This window comes from Synchiropus splendidus, chromosome 1 (assembly GCF_027744825.2).
Source record: "Synchiropus splendidus isolate RoL2022-P1 chromosome 1, RoL_Sspl_1.0, whole genome shotgun sequence".
Classification (NCBI taxonomy): domain Eukaryota; kingdom Metazoa; phylum Chordata; class Actinopteri; order Syngnathiformes; family Callionymidae; genus Synchiropus; species Synchiropus splendidus.
In genome coordinates, this window is record NC_071334.1 from 62,646,741 (window position 1) to 62,665,733 (window position 18,993).

Genomic DNA, 18,993 nt, shown 5'->3' on the forward strand with positions numbered 1-18,993 from the left:
GTCAACACACAAACCACAATGCATTGCGGTTTTACAACCAACACGCTGAGTTCATGTCGAGAAGGCACGTGGTGCCCTCTAGTGGCCAATAGCTGCTACTGACAGCAATACCAGTCATAAATCGACCTATACTTATTGTGGCTATATGGTGAGTGGTTTCTATTGTAATTCATTAATACAGCAAAATATGTATGAATGGAATCTCTTCCTGTTTTTCCTCTCATCAGCTTCCAAGGAAGGTGATCTTTGAATCATATGGTGTGTTCTGATGTCGGCAGATATTGACGGGATTAAACAAGATAGTTGAACACGCAGATAAATTTGAATTTTGACACGGCAACCACACGTGCCTTTCCCAGTCCCCACAACCCCCGATGCTCTTATTGCCGCTAAATGTCATGAAATTACACTTTCATGAAGTGACAAAATTATACGGCAAAGAAAGCAACGATATTAGGATATTTCTAGGCCACAGGTCAAATACATCATGAAGTAGAGAAAGAATATTTACAAATGCAGCAGGACCATGTGTGAGTAAGCAGCTCGGGGATTTAAAATGCGACTGCGTGGATGAAAAATGACATTTATTACAAACAATAACAGAGAGTAGCTGACAACCAATCAGCTGCATGTCTGTACAAATAACAATGTCCCATAGACAAGTTGAGGTTGTGGATGTCCTTGAGTGACCACGCCCACCTGCTGGACACGGCACTGGTTGTGACTCTGTATATGCTACGCCTGTCAATCATGAGCTTCCTGTCTATTATACATGTCATATATATATATATATATATATATATAATAAATAGTGTGTGTCAGGTCCAGAATAAAGGTCATGGTTGATATACAAATGTATGTCACTTCAAAACAACCAGAAGGTTTCATGTATGGCAAGGTCGGGGACCATACGAGAAGATGCACGTGGCAATTGTGATTCACCAAAAGGCCCAAAATCAAGATAAAAAAAAAAAAATGGAGTCACCACAAACATGGGTTGTCATGGCAACGCTACACCACGACACACTGGCACACACATTTTCTTCTTTAGTTAGATGAAACCGAATACTTCATTCTCATTTATAATCTTCATCACACACTGAGCTGCGCCCTGATTAGATCATTTTGTAAACTTTATTTTTTTTTTGTTGCTAGGCAACGAGCTCTGGGCACGTGGATATGTGATGTTCCTCCTTATGGTCGTGATGTCCACTCTTTGCTCAGGTCAGTAAACAGGAGGCAGGTGAATAAGTGTGAGCACCAAGAGGGCGAGTTGAACAGTACCTGCTGCATGTGTGTCCTTTAGTTTGTGTGTCAGTGTGTGTTCAACACGCTTCGTGACACCCAGCCCTCCGCTGCTGGAGAATCCGTGTTGGCGGGTCGGTACACGAGGCTTTGGCCTTGCTGGTTGGATCCCAATATCTGAACTTTCTCACCACGGAACACAGAGATTTCATCTTCTCTAACAGCCACAAAGTCCTGCAGCACCAGCACCAGTTCCTGGGTCAGAGGTCACGTAAGTTAGTTGGCGGATTCAAGTCGAAATGGGGAACGAAAGGGGACATGACAAACCTGGTCATCCTGCTCACTGTCGGGCAAAGGCTGCGGAGCATGGCCATTGGGAGTGTGTGGTATAGATTGCTGTCTCCCTGACGACAGTGGGCGGGTCACAGAGAGCACCCCCTCCTTCCTCTGGTACTCAATTGGAGACTGAAGAGCTGAAAGCCAGACAGGCAGTTTAAAAACACGTTAGTGTAGTCCAACATGCATGAAAGAAAAATGTTCCACTGGTCTCACCAGTCAGGAAATTATTCTGAGCATCCAGCAGGGCGGCGATGTTTTCCACCCAGGTGGTTTTGATGCTGCTGGAAGACGCCTGCAGCGTGAAGCGTTCAGCTGAGCCGCGAGACCAAAGCACAAACTTGCAGGGGTCCCCGTCCACACTGTCCTGCATGTCCAGGTAACTCCCCTGAGGAGACACAGCATGGTTCCCACCACTGGACCTGGAGACCCTCGAAGGCTGCCTTACCTTAATGCTATTCTTATACTGGTAGCCATGATTGCTGGTTCCCTTCCGCAGCAATTCGCTGAAAATGACAATTTGCTCAAAGAGGAAGACATGTCTCTCCTTACTCCGAGACAAGACGCCGCCGTCCTGCTCCCACACGCAGAAGGTCTCCTGCTGCAGAAGCTTCCCCTGTGATGTTAGCGACCCCTAGAGCAGAGCAGCCGTGTCAGACAGCGCTGTACTGACACTAGAAAGATGTGGATAGACACCTCATATCCCTGCAGCCGTCCCAAGTTCATCATGTCATTGCAGCGTTTGGGGACGAGCGACATCAGCTCCACTGCTTTCTGTAGACGCAGATAGATATTGTTAGTCTCCCTGTGACATCACTCTGCCATCTGCTAACCAAACCAGCAGCTACCTCAATCTCCTCGCAGTCCAGTCCAGCTTTTAAGGAGAACTTGAGGAAATCCTGAGATGAATGCAAATGGAAACTTTAGATTTACCCCCACACACGTTTGATCCCAGAGACTTGACCTTCACCTCACCTTGAGCAACAGCTGATACTTGGTGATTCTCTGCACTGGTTTGATGAGAAAATCACTAATTGACATTCTGACACTGATCTCCCGCTGGATCTCCTGCATTCAGAGTCACATTTCACTTCACAGCACACTCCACTTGGATGAATACAGTGTTGAAATATTGTTTAAAGTCAAGCGTTTGTGACAAAGAATGTATAATATTGATGTCATAAAAAAATCCAAGGATGTTACCTCAAAGAACTTTTCGTACTCGACGACGATGAACTCAGACCTCGGCTTGTTCTGACAGTAGACCACATACATGTGCAGACGACGCTCCTAAAAGAAGACACATTGCGTTGAGATCTTAAAAACTTCCACGACCTTTAGACGTCCCTCACATGTCGGATGAAGAGGTCAGCCAGCAGGTCGTGATTCTGGACACAGCGCTCCAACTCCCCCAGGAAGAAACTGGAAAACACAGCTACATTAGTGTCCGTTTCTGTCCTCGTGTTTGAGCGTCACATACTCTCTGTGCCAGTCGTAGATCTGTTGAATGTTTCCAAACACAATCTTGTCTTTTCCTCTCATGTCTTCCGGAATCCCCCGAACCTCCAGCCTGGACATGAAGCCCTGTCAAAGACACGCAGGTTACCGTCTGGTTTGTATGCAACCTCAGGTTTGCTATCCTGAAAAGTGTCACCTCAGTGATGACCGCCAGGTCCTTCACGTAGTCCTTTTCTGACTGCACCATCTCATTCACCACAAACCTGTGGCAGCATTAAGAGACTTAAGACATGCACGTCCATGTGCACACAAGCGCTCAGATGACTTGGCTTACGTGCGTCCTCTCAGGGCTCGGCTCTTCGATCTGGTCTCTGATTCATTGGACTCGTTCGAGCTCTGATCAGAGTCCATAGCCTGCAGAGAAAACTTGCATCAAAGGAAGAATTTGCCGTTTGTTGCCAACCCCAATCCCCATCATGAGCTATCCCACCACTAAAAGTGTTGACACAGGCAGGAGGCAGGAATATCTTGACACCACAGACCGTTTCACCCAATCGTCCTCCTGTTCTCCACCACCTCCTCGTCCCTCACACAAGGCTTCCTTCAACCCATAGAGGGACAGAGGCATGGTGAGGAACAGAAAAGACACCCATGACCACAAACAACCCTGCAAAAGTGATCTATTCAATGCTCTTCTGTCTGACTCAAAGTGCCCGGCACTGTACATGCAACCTGGCCAGGACGACTCCTGCCTCTCCCTGCACAGTCCAGAGAGACTTCACTCCCCAGAGACTCCATGAAGCGGATAAGTGGCAACATCTAGAAGAAGTAATGAGTGGAGTTAACCACCGATTAAAACCGACATAAACTCACCTCAGCATTATTGGGGTCCTTAATGATCCTCATCGGTGGGGGTAATGGGGTGTGGCTCTCCTCTTCAGGCTCCTCCTCACCTCCGCTCTGTCCTGCCTCATCCTTCCTGGCCTTCTGCTACAACAAATGATATGAATGTTTAACTCAGACTTGTCTCAACAATTCCTGTTCATACATTCCTACCGTGTTGACAGTGAGAGGTGTGGCCAGCTCTGCCCGGTTGTCCCGCCTCCTGTTTCTGATTGGCAGTTTCTTCTGTCCGTCAGCTTTTCCCTGACTCAGCCTGCGTACTGGACTGGTCAACCAGCGCTGTGGAGCACAAACAAAGATCGATTCTTGAACAGTACACATGCCGTGGCAGATAATTCTAATAAAATAGTGGTGCTGAAAGAACACATAGTGGTGAAAAAAAACAATAAAATAGATTACTAGACAGCGCAACACAAGCAGCTCATTTACACTCACAATGAGACTTTCTTACCCACTGCCCTACATAACGGTTAGAGAGGAAGAAATACTGCTCATTCTTGAATCTGAACCAGAGGTGGGCCAATAAATTTTCATTTCATTAGCATTTCAATTCATTTTGCCAAGTTTACAAGTAATATTTACACTTGAACTGATAATGAATAGTAAAATGATACTGTTGTTTGTTGGGTAGATGATCAGTTTGGGGCGTGTATATATACATATATATATACTGCATATATATAGTGAGGGGTTGCTGAAATGTAATTCAAGAAGTAAGGTAAAGATGATTCATTGGAATTCATTGTCGCCTTGTGTTATGCATAGGAGGTTTTTGGCAGTGGACAAAAACCTCCAATGTGTTCAGTTACAACAAGACATATAAGAAGACAAATATGTTGACAATGACCTTTAGAGTGTTTCCAGTTCCAGAGCTGGTTCGTTTTGGGCCCGGGGAGCTAACAGCACAACCTGGAGCTGTGTTCACACCACACACTGGTACCACACCTGATGGAGGGAGGAACAAAGTCAACCATTGGCCCAAACCTGATTCATGGGTTCTCATTGACATACTTGGACTGGAATTCTGGTTCTGGGAGGCAGTACCATCCTGACAAGAGTCTGTGAGATTGATTGTGTGTTAATCATGAGTTCCATTGTGTGTGAGCTACACTGTCAGGATGTATCGAGATCAAACTCACCTCTGGTGCTGCTCACTGTTGAGGAGGTGCTGGTCGTCATGGAGCTGGAGGAGATAGCATTATTAGAAGAAGATGGAGGGCTAGAAGATGTGGTGGTAGCAGTGGTGGATGGTGGGAGAAGCCCTTCCATGTCAGGGGCACTGTGGGAGTGTGACAGACTCAGAGCACTGGCCGGCACCAGACCCTCCTGCAGTGCAAGCACAGATTAAGTCAGACAAAAAAAAATGTGTGAACGAAGAGTTAGTAGAGCGTCGTGAAGCTCACCATCTGTGGGGTTTGGTCTGTGGTTCTGACCAGACACCACCCTGGTTTGTCTGCAGGTCGCTCAAGCAGCTCCACAGTCTGACCAGAGCGAACGCTGAGTTCTGACGGCGAGCCGGAGGAGAAGTCCACCAAGACCACTACTAACTCACAACCTCCTGACATCTGCCAATACAAACACACACGCACACACACAAATCCCTCACGCTTTATTTGTGATTCACTGTCATGTACCGCCGCAGCGTAATCTGTTAAACCGGCTGAGTCATGTGGGTTTTGAGAGAATTAGGACGCCTCTGTGGCTAATTATGACTTCATTATGTAATGAAAACTTCCCTTCAGTTTGGAGCATTAAGTTTGAATCACTGAGAGGCAGGAATCGTTTCACTCGCTGCAACATTACACCAGTTCTGAAATCAAGTCTTGCTTGTCATTACATTCTTACTGTCATGTTACTATATTATTACTACCATGATAATTGAATGGTGAACAGGCTTTATGTTTCCATAAAGTTACCATTTAACAAATGCATTTCAAAAACAAACAAACACAGACAAGGATCCAGTGAATGAATTCTAAATTAATGTTACTGTACTCTAGTTCAATAAGTACTGCTCAGTCAGTTACATTATCAGTGACTTTAAGAACCATTTTATTACATAGCTATGTCTTTCTAGTTACCCTTCTTTATCACTGCAGATAAGCAATAAGAACAAAAACTTTGAAACCACTGAGTACAATAGAATTAATCTCATTAGGATAGCCTCTGAAATAATCTCTAATCTGGTGAAAAGACTTCATACACAAGTTGGGAATCCATCTACATTCAGTCAATGAAAAGAAGTGTCAAACAAAAACAAGGAGAAGCAGTGAGGAGTGTGCGTGTGTGAGGAGGGTGTTTCCAGCAAATCAAATCCAGATGTGCAGCTAGAAGTGAGCTCCTCATATTGATCACACATGCAACAGTATTTAACAGCATTAATATGTTCACCATCATCAACATCTTCTGAAACTCTAAATTCAATTCTTCCTATATGTCCTCAAATTATACAATAAATACAGTGTAATGAAAGTGCTGAAACAAGGTAAGGTAATAAGGTATGTATGCAGAGTTTCCATATCACTGTCATGACTTCCATAGCTAAGTGTGACATTAAAGCCAAATCTACTGTGAAATAAAGAACCAGAACTCAGTTATTATAACACATGGTGTCCCCAGCTTCTCCCATCCATCCACTGAAGATGTATAACTCATAAAAAGACAGGCTGACCCATAAACAACAATTCAACTATCACAACATCATGAAAACAATCAGAACTCTTACCGGTCATTCCTCATCAGGAGATCGAAGTTTAGTTTATAGAGGGATCTGACCAAAAACCCCTACCATAGTACCACACCCACCAGCTGCAGCAGGAGTGAAGTCATGATACACACCCTCAAGGCTGCGTGTGTGAGTGTTGTATGTACCTTGTCACTGTCTGCAGTGTTCTGAGATGTTCGGGAAGCTATAGAAACAGTGTCGGGTTGACTGCTGGCGTCTCCCAGGCTGTCAGCGTCCTCGCTCGTATCCCTGGCAACAGACAGCAAGAATTTACAGAGTGAATGGACACATCTGGCGAATCTGGCAGGTAGGATGAGACAGCTGACCTTCGATTGATGCTTCGCTGGCGCCCCAGAGTCGGATTGGGAGTCTTGGGTAAAGGTATCGGTTCTCGGAGCGCTCCTCGCAGGTGGCCCCGTCTCTCCTGAATCACCTGGCGAATGCTGCGGACCCATTCCTGCTTCAGCTCCAGGGATGACGCCTGAGCACAAACATAATCTTCTCTCAACTCTGATCATGACTCTGAAACTGTGACATACTTGCTGTAAATTTGAATTCCCAGTTAAAGGATTAGTCAAAGTGCCCAACAGAATGATAATGAATGACTGACTCTGGTTTCCTCCACCTACTAAGAAGAAACCCCATAGCTCAATCATGCATGGCGATGGTATCGATTCTATGGACTGTCCTGCCCTTTCCCAAGACCTGAATCCAATCGAACACCTCTGGGACATCATGTGCAGTTCAATCCACGCTCACAGACTACAAGAGCTGATTGATGCCCTGATCTGGAGCAGGGAGGAAATCCCTCCGGAGAAGACTCACCGTCTGATGAGAACCAAGCCCAGACTATGTCAGAGGTGCATGCAGGCACCTGGACGCCACACACACTGGAGACGCTCAATGGTTGTGGTGAATTCCTACAGAAAAGAATCACACTTACCTTGAGGACAGTCTTGTTGTCTGATGTTGGGGTGCGTCCGACCCACAGAGCAAATTTACAGGCGTCACCCTCTATGTGTTCTGTCACGCCCAACTCTGAAGTCTGTCAATCAAACAGAGAGATCCACAAACATGAGGACTTCACATGCCTGGGCACATGTTTAGTCAGACACAAAACAACAACACACATCAGGACTTCACTGGTACTTGTCACCACAAAAGCAAGCACATTTGCATCACATGAACAAACTGGCTAAGACGGATGATACGCTTCATTTAACGCTGTCTTTGCCTTAGGAGCAGCCATTACTCTCGTGTCATCTGCTGCTGCTGCCATTTGACAGCCCAGAGCAGATCTGTGCAGAATCCAAACAGAGGAACAAACAAAAGCACACACACCCTCAGACGATTCTTGTACAGGTATTTGGTTCGTCCAGATGAGTCTTTAATCTCTTTGCTGAAGATGAGCGACAGCTCAAACAGAAACAGATGACGGTCTCGTCCTTTCCGAATCAGTGATTTGGGCTCCCAGACCAGAAAAGAGTCCTGAAGGAGAAGCTCTCCCTGAACCTCCAGCCCTTCCTCCAGTCCTGCAGGCACAGTGAAGGCGACCTTATCCTCTTGACAATGATTAGCCCAGACTTGTGTTAGACTTCGGTCAGGGGCTTTCCAAATCAAGGTCATACCTTCCAGCATGCTGACATGCATGGCGTCGTTGGCCCTCTTGGGGACACTCAGCATCACGTCCAGGCCCTCTTTTATCTCTCCCTTCCCTTCCTCACAGCACGCGAGCAGCTCCTGCGCAGACAGATCGATGTTTACGAGACTTTAAACATGACACGGTGGAAGAAGACTGACAGCGGTCACAGAGGGTGAGAAGCGATACCTTGAGCAGAAGCTGGTACTTGGTGATCCTCTGGACTGGTTTGATGAGTGCGGATGAGATGGAGTTGTTAAGACCATGCCGCCGCTGCACGCTCTGTCAAAGAGATTTAATATCTCAGTCACAGTCACATCAAACTCAAGGAACATCAGCCACCTTATTTTGGCCTCCGGTAAAAAGAAAAACTCCCGCCATCAGTATGTCAACTCCTTTCATGCAATGCTACACCAATAACAGCAATTGCAGCCAACAACTTAAAAGCAGCACACTGTGTATTCATAGTTTTTGCCTCTTTGTGCTTAGGTTTGTCAGCTATAGTTTCTATTATAACAATCAGAAAAAGTCCATTATTTCCAAATATCAGAAATGAGAAATTCAGATGACTCTCCCACTGACCTCAAAGAAGCCTCCTCCATGCTGCTGGATCAGGAGACTGGAGTCTGGCTTGTTGCGACAGTATGTGACATACATGTGGAACTTGTCCGCCTGTTGGAACAACAAGCAAAGGTCCAGTCAGAGTGGTAATAAAAGATCAACCAACATGCTCAAACAACTAGTTACCCAGGTGACAAAACAATGTCCCACATCTTCTGGAAGCTGCTCGTAGTTTTCCAGCTCCTTCAGGAAAATACTGTCGAGAGAAAGAGACCACTGAGCACCTGCACGAGGACACACAGGAGAGTCAAGCTTGGCTACGTCACCTGTTGTGAAATTCGTAAATGTCCTGGATGTTTCCAAACACGACGTCGTCCTTATTTACAAGACTAGTGGGGACATCAGTTCCGCTGGTCATCTCCCATAGATACGTCTGTCAAACAGTAATGTCACTCAGTCAGCATCCTTCAGGGCTAATAGGCAGCACGTCACAGAAGCAGACAGTGGCGATGCATTTGATCGATCCCTGCTTCAGTGATGAATCCAGGAACTAAGGCACATCATTGCAGCGACAGCTCACTCCCTGCATTCACATTTGGCTGGACTACAGAAATCCTCCTGCGCTCTAGTTCACAGATCGATGCGAGAGTGGATACTTGAACTTCAAACTGACACCCCTGTAGCTCGCAAGCAGCCCACGTTCTAGGCAGAGTAATCTTTTGACTCACAGCCCGCAGGGATGCGTGCAAAAAGCCACACCATAAGATATGAAACATTGAATGATACTGACAGAATTTTGGAAAAGGTTGTACCTCGATGCACTCCTGAAGGTCTCGCACGTAGACCCTCTCCGTCTGCAGCAGCTCAGCCATGATGTACCTAAATTGACAAAGTTACATACGTTGGCATATTTGACGCAGCGGATTATAAATTGCCTTCTACTCACTCTTTCTTGCGTGCAGAGCGCCTCTTTTCATCGCTGACCTGATGGGCAGGGTCAGACAAGTTGACCTCGGGGTCAGAGTCAGACAGACTGTTGGGGATCAACTCTAAGTCCAGATCTTGGCTATCCTGGCAACAGCCTCCCATGGCAGCTTCCAGAAGGTTCCGATATTGCCCCATCCTGGCAGTAAAATCTCTGTAGCGCTTGTCGACTGTTGACACACAACGGCGTAGCTCCGTCCGGTGGGCGTGGCCTTTGGCCAACATGCTTTCGGCGAGCTGGATGAGCAGGTGAACTTTCTCCTGAGTGTTCTGAAAGATAGTGTCATGGTTAGTGACTCGACATCTTCCCACATCAGCATCATGGCCTGTGCACCGAAGGTCACCTTTGCAGACACACAGAATTCTCTGTGTTGTTTCAGCAGTTCTTGTGTCTCTGCCATGGTCGACCCTGGAGATGTGTGTGTTGCAAGGTAGTGGTCACCAGAATCTTGAAGCCAATCCAAAGCCTGTCGAGAGATAGAGTTGAGTAGAATTGCATTGTGGGATGTAAGAGGAGTAGGTGGGCGGGGCAACCTGCTGGGTGTGGCTCTGAAACATCAGGAACTGTTGACACTGATCTAGACGGCGTTTTTTCAAAGTCCAGAAGTGAAGAACTCGGTTTTCCCTCTGAAGCAGTTCACTCAGGATTCCTGGAGATGAATACAATCAATGGCAGTCCCAGTCATGATGAAAAGAGACGGAGCTAAATTACCTTTGACTTGCTGTTCGGGGACTCTGGAGTGAGCATGACCGCTGACCTCACTGACACCCGTCACCCCTGAGATGGTTGCCATGGTGACACTGTTGCGGTGGATGTACTTGAGGAAGACCTCGGCATTGCGTCTGGCCAGTGTGCAGGCCTGTCGCCAAGAATAAGGTTCAACCCAGTGATTCAGAAGTGTATTTATGTGGGTTCATCCACATGCAATGCTGCAACATTATGGGGCAAAAGCTTTTGATACCCAATCTTGTCAAATAGAGCCTCAAAATTAATGATGAACCAGTCAAATCTTCAAAAGAATGATAGTTGCGGTCTCTCTGTCACTCTAACCTGGACCTTGATGTAGATTCTCTATGGTCAGAGCCTTCATCACAGACCGCTATGATCGCTTTTATGTTGCATCCTAAATCTACAATTGATCCTGGCTGTCTTCAAATCGTGACGTTGTGCACCAAACCTCTCATTGGGATTGAATCTAAAATGGATACCCATCAGCCCGTCCATTTACGAGTGAGATGAACAGGACCTCACCTTCAAGAAGGCCTCCTTTTGCTCCGTGTGTTTGCTGACAAGAGGCAGCAGCTGCTCTGGCTGTCGCTCCCCTCCACCGCACCAATCCTCCTCCCGCCGATACTCCTGCTCCAGGCTCTCCAGGACCCCACACACCTGAGAGAGTTGGGACACAGGTTAGAAGGTCCAGACATGGAGAAGCACTGGTTGAAATAAATGGGTACCTGCTGCGAGGTCCTGTAAAAGGCAGCCGAGGCGTTCACAAGCTTCAGTCTGTCCTCAATCCTCAACATCAGAGTCTGCCAGTGTAGAGCCACCGTCTGGGCACACGCTCTTACTGCATCTGGATCATAGTGACCAGCTCTGCCAGAAGGTTTGAGGAGGACAAGCAAAGGAATATAAAGTTAGATGTTAGGCTCCTTACAAACTTAACAGAATATACACGTTGTCAAGAACTTGGGTACCTGACCAGAAGCTCGGCCCTTTGCTGCAGAGCTAGAGCAACCTGGTGAGTCCTCTGGAGGGAGTCAGCGTGTAGAAGCGCCTGAAGAGGTCAACACTGGTGAGACAACTCTGGATTCTGTGAGTGTGGTTTGTATGCCGTTACCTCTATGGACTGCTGCAGGCGCTCGTGCTCTCTCTGCAACTGTTCTGCTTCGGATAAACAGCCAGAGTTCAACATGCAGGACGACAGCATGACCTCTCCCTCTGAGATCCACCCCAGGACCTAAATCACACCGTCGGATGAGAACTACTAGTACAACATGTTTTTACTCCTCCCTCCCCCCAGGCAGAGCTCCATGTGGCCATGCTCTTGCTTGACCTGGCTCCCTCAGATGTGTGTACCTGCTTCACTTGACTCTGAAGGTGTCTCAGCTGAAGGCTCTGCTCAAGGTGTGTGTGTGTGTGGTCTGCCATCTGCTGCAGCTCCTTCTGCTTGTCCTGCAAGAGGCTCTGCAGCTCATCCACCTTTGACGAGAGGACGGACCACTCTCCCTCTGTTGGCTCTATGCCTGATACATACACACAAACACACACACCATCCACACATGGGTCATAAAGCACAGGTCCTCATTATAGCAGCGAATCACCCTGAGAGTGTGATTACACAGTAAATTCAATAGTGCGGTTTCCATAGAGACCAACCCAAAGTCTCAGAGAGCAGTTTCCATGGTAACCCTTTCCCCTTATCCCCCTTAACCCCATCCATGTATCTGTGTGAATATTCTTCTGCGTGTGTGTGAGTCTAGTGAGTGTGTGCGTGTGTGTGTGTGTGTGTGTGTGAATTCGTCTTTGATCAGGATTGATAATCACACTCACTCCAGCTGACAGTCAGAATTCAGATTCGACAAAGAATTGTCCAGAAATGTCCCGCTCACCTGTGGCCTGGACTTCACTGATGTACTGCTGTAGGTCCTGCCCCTGCTGCAGGATGTCGTACACCATGTTGTTAAGAGCCAGTCGTCGCTCCATGTGCCTGTGGATGCGCTGCTGTGCCAGTGTTAGTGCCTCTGGACTGGCCTCGGGTAGGCGCCCGGCCTGCTCATGGTTAGAGTCAGACACACGCGGTGAAGTTAATTTCTCGGCGCAGAAGTCCTGCGACTGCTTTTGGAGCTCCTGCTTCCACGCGTCCATCTCCCCTGTCACCTGCAGAAGATGGGTGACATCAGCCATCACAGTGAAGGATAACGTGAAAGAGGCTGGAGCAGAAGCTGAACCTCAAGGGTGCACTGGTGCAAGATCCTGAACTGCAGATACAAGTCGAGCCGGATGCGCCTCTGATGAAACAGCTCCTCCAGCTGGACGTGGGACTCCTCCAGCTGCTGGAGCACTGCCTCAACATGAGCGACAGAACCACCAAGAGGCCTTCAAAAAGAAAACTTGATGAGCCAAAGTGGAAGAGAATCTGAGGTTGTCATCTCAACGTGCACTGATGATGAGGTGATGGACAGATATCTCCGCAGATGGAGATGAGTATTAGGGGTGAGTTGATGAAGCCTTCCAGGACTGACCTGAGCTGCAGGGTGAGATCTTCTCCTTCACGGATGACGCTCAATGCAGCTTCCTGGTTGGGGTTAGAGGCGGGTTCAGTGAGGGTTAGAGGTGAGACTGGTGTGGAGTTAGAGCCAAGACGTGTGCCAACTCAACAGAAGGGCCGAGCCTATATTTACATTCACTCCATCACAGGGTGCAGGATCTTAACCGAGCTGCTGAGGCCAAGAGGCAGTGCACCCCCGGATGGGCTGCCACATTATTTTACGGCACATATCATTGATTTAGTTCCATCATATTGATGTTTGTTTCTCTTAGATTCCTGTCTTTTTTTGCGAAAAACAAAAATCATCTACATATGATCTGCGTGTTAGTCAGTTGTTCTGCTTGTGATTCTTATTTCATGCAAGTCTTGGCTCAGCTACAACAAGAGTCCAGCTACCTGTGTGTTGCTCTGCTGCTGTTGCTGCTGACTGATGAGACTCTGAAGCGTTTCCACTGTGTCCACTGACGACACCGACACCGTCTGAGTCTGAAGACCCTCCATCCACGCTGAGAGCTGAGCAGGTGGGTGGAAAGAGAAAGCTAATGGAATCATTTCAAATCATCAAGAGCCGCTGACTGTGCAGAACGATCGTCACCTCTTTGATATGAGTGAAGAATGAGACAGATAAGTCGAGAAGAAGTTTCCGCTGCTCCACTTTCTGAATGAAGGACTGCACACACAACCAAACATTAAGAGTCGGACTGCCTTTTTCATTCATTGATGGACAAGCTGCTTGACTAACCTGCATGCGTAGCTCTAAGTCTCGTGCTGTCTGGTAGATCTCGTCCTGCTCACACTCTCCGGACTGGGCCAGCTGGTCAGCTGCTTCCAGAAGCTTCTCAGCATTGGTGTATGTGTTCTAACAATTGTCACACGGTTGTCAATTCCACATCAATCACAGGAGGGTCAAGTATTCCTCAAAATGAGGGGTGAAGTGAAGCAAACAGACCTGGGCGACCTGCTGGAAGTCGTTGTGGCGTTTCTGAAGTGCTCTTGCTCGATGGAGAGACTTCCCTACTCCAACATGCTTGTTGAGGAAAACCTCCCCGTGCTGCTCCACCCACTCCAGCACCTGCGTGACACAGTGGCTCGCTTTCAATCATTCATTTTCGTCAGCTCATCCCTTTAAGCAGGAGGCAGGGGCTGACAATCCCGGCACCCATGCGCACACCAATGCTCTGTTTCGAGTCATCAGTCTATTATGAGTTTGTACTGTGGGAGGTTCACTCTAGCGTCAGGCAGGAATTGAAGCCACAACCTCATTGCATAAATTCCGCCATCATACCTGTCTGACATCTTGCTGGAACACACAGAGCTGCAGGCGCTGATGCAGACGTAACTTGTGATGTTGCCAAGCGCCGTCCACCTCCTGCTGGCCCTGGAGGAGAGAACATGAGCAAGTCAGCAGCGCAACAGACAAAGAGGTGAGGAGGAGTATTGGAGAGGTGAGTTGTACCTGCATGATCTGGTGTAAGATACCCATAATGCAGTGAGTTGCGGCGGTGAAGTCCGGTTTGACCGAAGTGTCGTCAGACTCTTTAGCTGAGCAGCGCTGTAGGACGTCCATTAAGGCTCTCCCGCTCTCATTGACCTGCAGATAAGTACACAACGTGTGAGATTACACACAATGTATTGTGCTGAATAGTAACACATCAACTACAGTCTTTTTTTGACAATACTTTGATTTTTGTAAAATGTAAAATCTTAGGCCCACGGGAGGGAAAGTTGTTGATGGGACAAAAATAATCTCCATGAGATGGAGATGTTTGCAACAATGATTGAGAAACAACTTGTGAATTTACAGAGAAAGAAATAGAAGGAAAAATTTTTGGTAACGACAGAACATGATGAGGAGAAAGAGAGATTGACAACAATTATTTTGTGAGGAAGGCCTAAGAGAAGATTTATGGACGTGGTGAAGGAGAATATGAAGTTTATAGGTAGGTAGAGAAGAGGGTGTGATGGAGGAAGATGATCCGCCGCGGCGATCCCTGAAGGGAGAGGTCGAAAGGAAAAGAAGAAGAAGAAGAAGGAGAGAGGAGGATGTAATGTTGTGCAGGAATGAAATCTGATGTAAATGTGGTTGCTGCAGAAGCACAACATGCAAATCGCAGATCCACCTGATTCTAAGCTAAAGGGTCAAAGGTTTTGAGTGTGAAAATACATCTTGAATCAGACAAAAAAAATGAGTCTTGAATGCGAACTTACTGAATAAAATTCAAAGATTAATACATTCAGATTTCTGACCATGATTTACTGTAGCTCCACACTTGTCAAATGTTTTAACATGATTACTTATTTAGTTTGTCACCAGACAGTAGAATACCTGGGTGTAGTCGGAGGTAATCTCTTCATTCAGCTTCTGGTGCTTCTTCACTTCCGCTTCAATATCCGAGCTGGTTGATGGTAACGAGGCCTCAGAGCACTTTTGGACCCATCCTCCAACTTTGAGCAGGAACTACAACCCAAAAAATCAGGTCAAATACCACACAAACAAGGTCTCCCCAAGTCTGAAGAACCAGACGGACCTGTTCTGCTCCTTGGTGAAAGCCGGTCGCCATGGCCAGAGTGTTGCTACGTTCTTCGAGAGCAGAAGTGAGGGACTTCCAGTCTTCCTGTAATTGTGAGGACACCAAAGAGATCTTCTCTGCACCATAGTGACCGGCCTCTGAGAGCCGGCTGGCCACAGTGACCACGCTGTCCACATTCACGCTGCCGTTCTGCCAGAGACACACATGCACACATTTATTAGCACTCACTACTGTTATCAGAGATTTGACCTCAGACACCATAAGAATGCTTCATCATTTAGAGGAGAGTTTTGAACGCAACACAGTGTTGGTCCACATCTGGTCTGCTGCACTCACCATGCAGTTGGAGGTGAAGTGCTGATGTTGTGTCTGCAGGTCGAGTGCATGCTGATGGTTTTGGCCCACCTCCGCCAGAGTTTGCATTAACAACTCTTTACTGTGGCGAATCCACTCGGACATCTGCGACAGCAGAGGAGACACAGATCTCTATCTCCACTGCACATCAGCAGACATCAAACATTCCCACTACTGCTTCTTGAACTGTGCTGATGAACGTTGACACCACCTTTGCGGCGTCCTGAGTGAACAAATGCAGTTGCAACAGCTGGTCCAGATGAAGCTTTCTGTTGCTCCACTCCTCGAGCAGGTGAGCTCTCGATGTCTGCAGTCGCTCCAGCAGCTGGGACACTTGAGGGGCGACGCCATGGAAGTCTGCCCCACCTGACAACCAACTGCCACCACCTCCACTACTTTCAACCGATGTATCACCATTTGTGGACCCCAGACGCATACGCTGCAACAAGCTCCGCCCCTCTCGGTCCAGCACGTCCACAGGCGCTGTGGTGACAGTGTTACGAAGTCGAGTGTGATCGTCTAAAAGTCTAGGACAAGAGCAACCTTCAGTGAGTCACTAGAATAATGGTTGAACAGAAAGTGGGCCAGGATACTCACTTGCGAGCCTCTTCTACATCTTGGGGTTCGGGCACACTGTTCAGTCCCGCCTCCAGCTGCTCCAGCTGGGCTAGCAGCTGCGTGGCAGCACCACAGAACTCCTCTAAACCCAGACGCAACTCCGTCCATTCTACATGGTCGTACTCCAGGGAACCACCCAAATCAGCTGTGAGCTGAGAGGGGTCCACAACCCTGGCCAGCCCATCTAGGGACACCAAGCTCGTCTGGAAGAATGGCAAAAATAGTAAATAGTAAAACAAGAGTCATCCTTAATCCGGGACAAACAGAGGCGTCCAGGTACCTCAAAACTTAGCTTGGCGCTGCCCAGGTTGGTCTTGTGCTTTTGCCAGAAGGTGTCAGGTTTGATGAGCAGCGCTATGTGGATGTGGGTAGAGAAAGTCTCTTGCAGTGTCCTCAAGACCGGCTTGACACTGTCCCACTTACTGCCTCGCATGTCCACCACCACAGTGAAGCCCCTGCCACGCACTTCCTCACTGAAACGCGCGAGTAAAGGTTATCACCAAGGAAACAGCGTGGAGAACGCTCAGAGACAGAGGGATACCTCGGAATGGTAGACAGGTAGGTGACCAACCGGCTCAGGTCCTCCTGCTTTATTCGATCATGGTTAGTTCTAGCAGGAAAGGTCATGATGGGTCCTCCACGTTTGTCCCTCCCACCTGGAAAACAGCAAAACCAGTCAGCAATGAGAAGGCCAGATGCAAGTGAGCTACCAAGTCAGTGAACTCACCTGACACAAAGGCAACCTTCTCTCGCAACACAGTCAAGACGTCAACGGCACGGACACTGCTGGGTTTCCCAGAGCCTGACACAGGAGGGTGATGAGGATTAGTAAGAGAAGGGCTGCAACCACCAGTCAATGCTGACTTACAATCGCTGATTTATTTGGTCACTGACGGGTTCATTCATCAACTAGTCGTGATATCATATACACCTCAGCTTTGATTTCCAAAGGAAACTTGAGTCAGGAAAACGCACGTTCTTTTTACAACACTACAATCAGAAATGTTGGCGGGTATGCGTGCATGCCATACGCTGGCAAATCATTTAGATAGTCGGTGACTCCTGGCTATCATATGAATCATTAGTTGCAAAAAAAAATAAATAAGAAAATGACGATACTGGAGTCACCTGAACTCATACTGGGTGTAATTCTATAACTGCTAACTCCATCATTTTTAATATTTGGGTTTTTACTTAATATCAAGTTACACCAGAAATTGAAAGTGCTTTTGCATGTGTCTCATTTAAACAGGCCTTCACAAGATCTTGTTCATGTCCTGTGACCGTGTTTTGGGGTGTAATCTGACACATGCCAGATTAAAGTAACTAACATGAAAGACAGTGCTTTTTCTTCATCATGTGGTGTATCTGTCAATGATCTGAGAGGCGTGTAGCCACGTGATTTGCTCACCTGCAGGCTAGTTGAGCAGGTGACCAATGGGATGGCTGTGTTAACTGAGAAGCACACACACACACACACACACAGAACACACACCCGTGACACAACCCCACACACTCATGTGGAGCACAAATCCGAAACGAAAATGTGGAACCCACACACATCTCATCCCCGCTCGCCCTCGTTTTTATGTAACAAACACATATGTAAGGCAGACATGCACGTGTCCGGAACACCCGCTGAAATCGAGCATCCCGGACCCGCACACACACATCTGTATTACCGACGCGTGAAGCATCAGTGAGCTGACATGACATCACACTTCATTTACACACATTCGCAGAGTCAATGGGCGGATGTGGAGGCATCATGGCGACAGCAGCGATACACGGCTCGCGCGCACGCACAACCCACACACACGCACACACCCCACCTGCCGTAGCCAGGCCATCGGGCCCCGCTTCTCCTCCACCATCCGCCGGATTCATCCTTGCTCTTCGGCCCCCCCTTCCTCGTTCTCTTCCTCCTTTTCCTCCGCTTTTCCTCCTTTATCCTGCCTTGCTGCTCCTTGCGCCTCCTCCCAGCTTATTCCTTCATCCTACTAGAGATACCGGAGCCTCGCGCGTGGACGGATGGTTGAACGGTGCCGAGGATGGCTCAGTGCAGCAGCATCCTCGTCGACGGTCCTTCTCCTCCTCCTCCTCCACCTCCGCCCCCACCTCCGCGGCTGCTGATGCTGAGGTTACGGGGACCCTACTCGCCTTCTCATCACACCGCCGCTCGCGCGTGCACCGAACGCAAACGGCTCCGGTGCCTCTGATCCCGCCGCCGCCCGCCTCAACCGAGGAGAGAGAGCTTCGGTGCGATTCCAACACGCATGCGCGCCAGCGTGCGCGAGCGCTGCAGTAGCTGCTGCTGCTGCACAGACGCACATGTGCGTTATATATGTATAGCTATATAGATATATTCAG

At 47.9% G+C, this 18,993-nt stretch overlaps 1 protein-coding gene across 2 annotated transcripts; it reads right to left on the reverse strand.

Annotated features, from left to right (window-relative positions):
- Positions 1-202: 202 nt before the first annotated feature.
- LOC128761148 (kalirin-like) lies at positions 203-18,831 on the reverse strand. 2 transcript variants are annotated; one of them, XM_053869127.1, is made up of 55 exons: positions 18,456-18,831; positions 17,351-17,425; positions 17,165-17,279; positions 16,904-17,096; positions 16,603-16,826; positions 16,217-16,532; positions 15,988-16,110; positions 15,649-15,840; positions 15,447-15,578; positions 14,577-14,711; positions 14,406-14,498; positions 14,070-14,192; positions 13,863-13,979; positions 13,716-13,790; positions 13,517-13,633; positions 13,095-13,147; positions 12,801-12,948; positions 12,462-12,729; positions 11,929-12,095; positions 11,690-11,809; positions 11,547-11,626; positions 11,307-11,445; positions 11,104-11,238; positions 10,564-10,711; positions 10,386-10,501; positions 10,196-10,318; positions 9,814-10,121; positions 9,680-9,746; positions 9,194-9,300; positions 9,054-9,123; positions 8,889-8,978; positions 8,496-8,588; positions 8,296-8,407; positions 8,009-8,199; positions 7,611-7,712; positions 6,994-7,148; positions 6,814-6,916; positions 5,346-5,507; positions 5,082-5,268; positions 4,954-5,001; positions 4,790-4,887; positions 4,096-4,221; positions 3,913-4,026; positions 3,374-3,453; positions 3,236-3,302; positions 3,062-3,165; positions 2,934-3,003; positions 2,785-2,871; positions 2,557-2,649; positions 2,430-2,480; positions 2,278-2,355; positions 2,030-2,215; positions 1,798-1,969; positions 1,573-1,718; positions 203-1,500 (listed from the first exon to the last, which is right to left on the reverse strand). In XM_053869127.1, exons 1-55 carry the CDS (start codon positions 18,508-18,510, stop codon positions 1,315-1,317), a joined length of 7,035 nt encoding a protein of 2,344 aa, XP_053725102.1. In that variant the 5' UTR covers positions 18,511-18,831; the 3' UTR covers positions 203-1,314. The 2 variants fall into 2 exon arrangements, with proteins under 2 accessions (XP_053725102.1, XP_053725094.1); XM_053869119.1 differs by having other exon boundaries at positions 204-1,500; positions 3,913-4,029; positions 18,456-18,830.
- Positions 18,832-18,993: the final 162 nt, after the last annotated feature.

Excerpts from the sequence above, each read along its gene's own strand:
- LOC128761148 (XM_053869119.1), bottom strand. The coding sequence starts at position 18,510 with ATGAATCCGGCGGATGGTGGAGGAGAAGCGGGGCCCGATGGCCTGGCT. Across the intron at positions 13,148-13,516 it reads AGCAGCAGAGCAACACACAG|GAAGCTGCATTGAGCGTCAT; the intron begins GTAGCTGGACTC and ends AACCCCAACCAG. Across the intron at positions 11,446-11,546 it reads AGGGCCGAGCTTCTGGTCAG|AGCTGGTCACTATGATCCAG; the intron begins GTACCCAAGTTC and ends ACCTTCTGGCAG.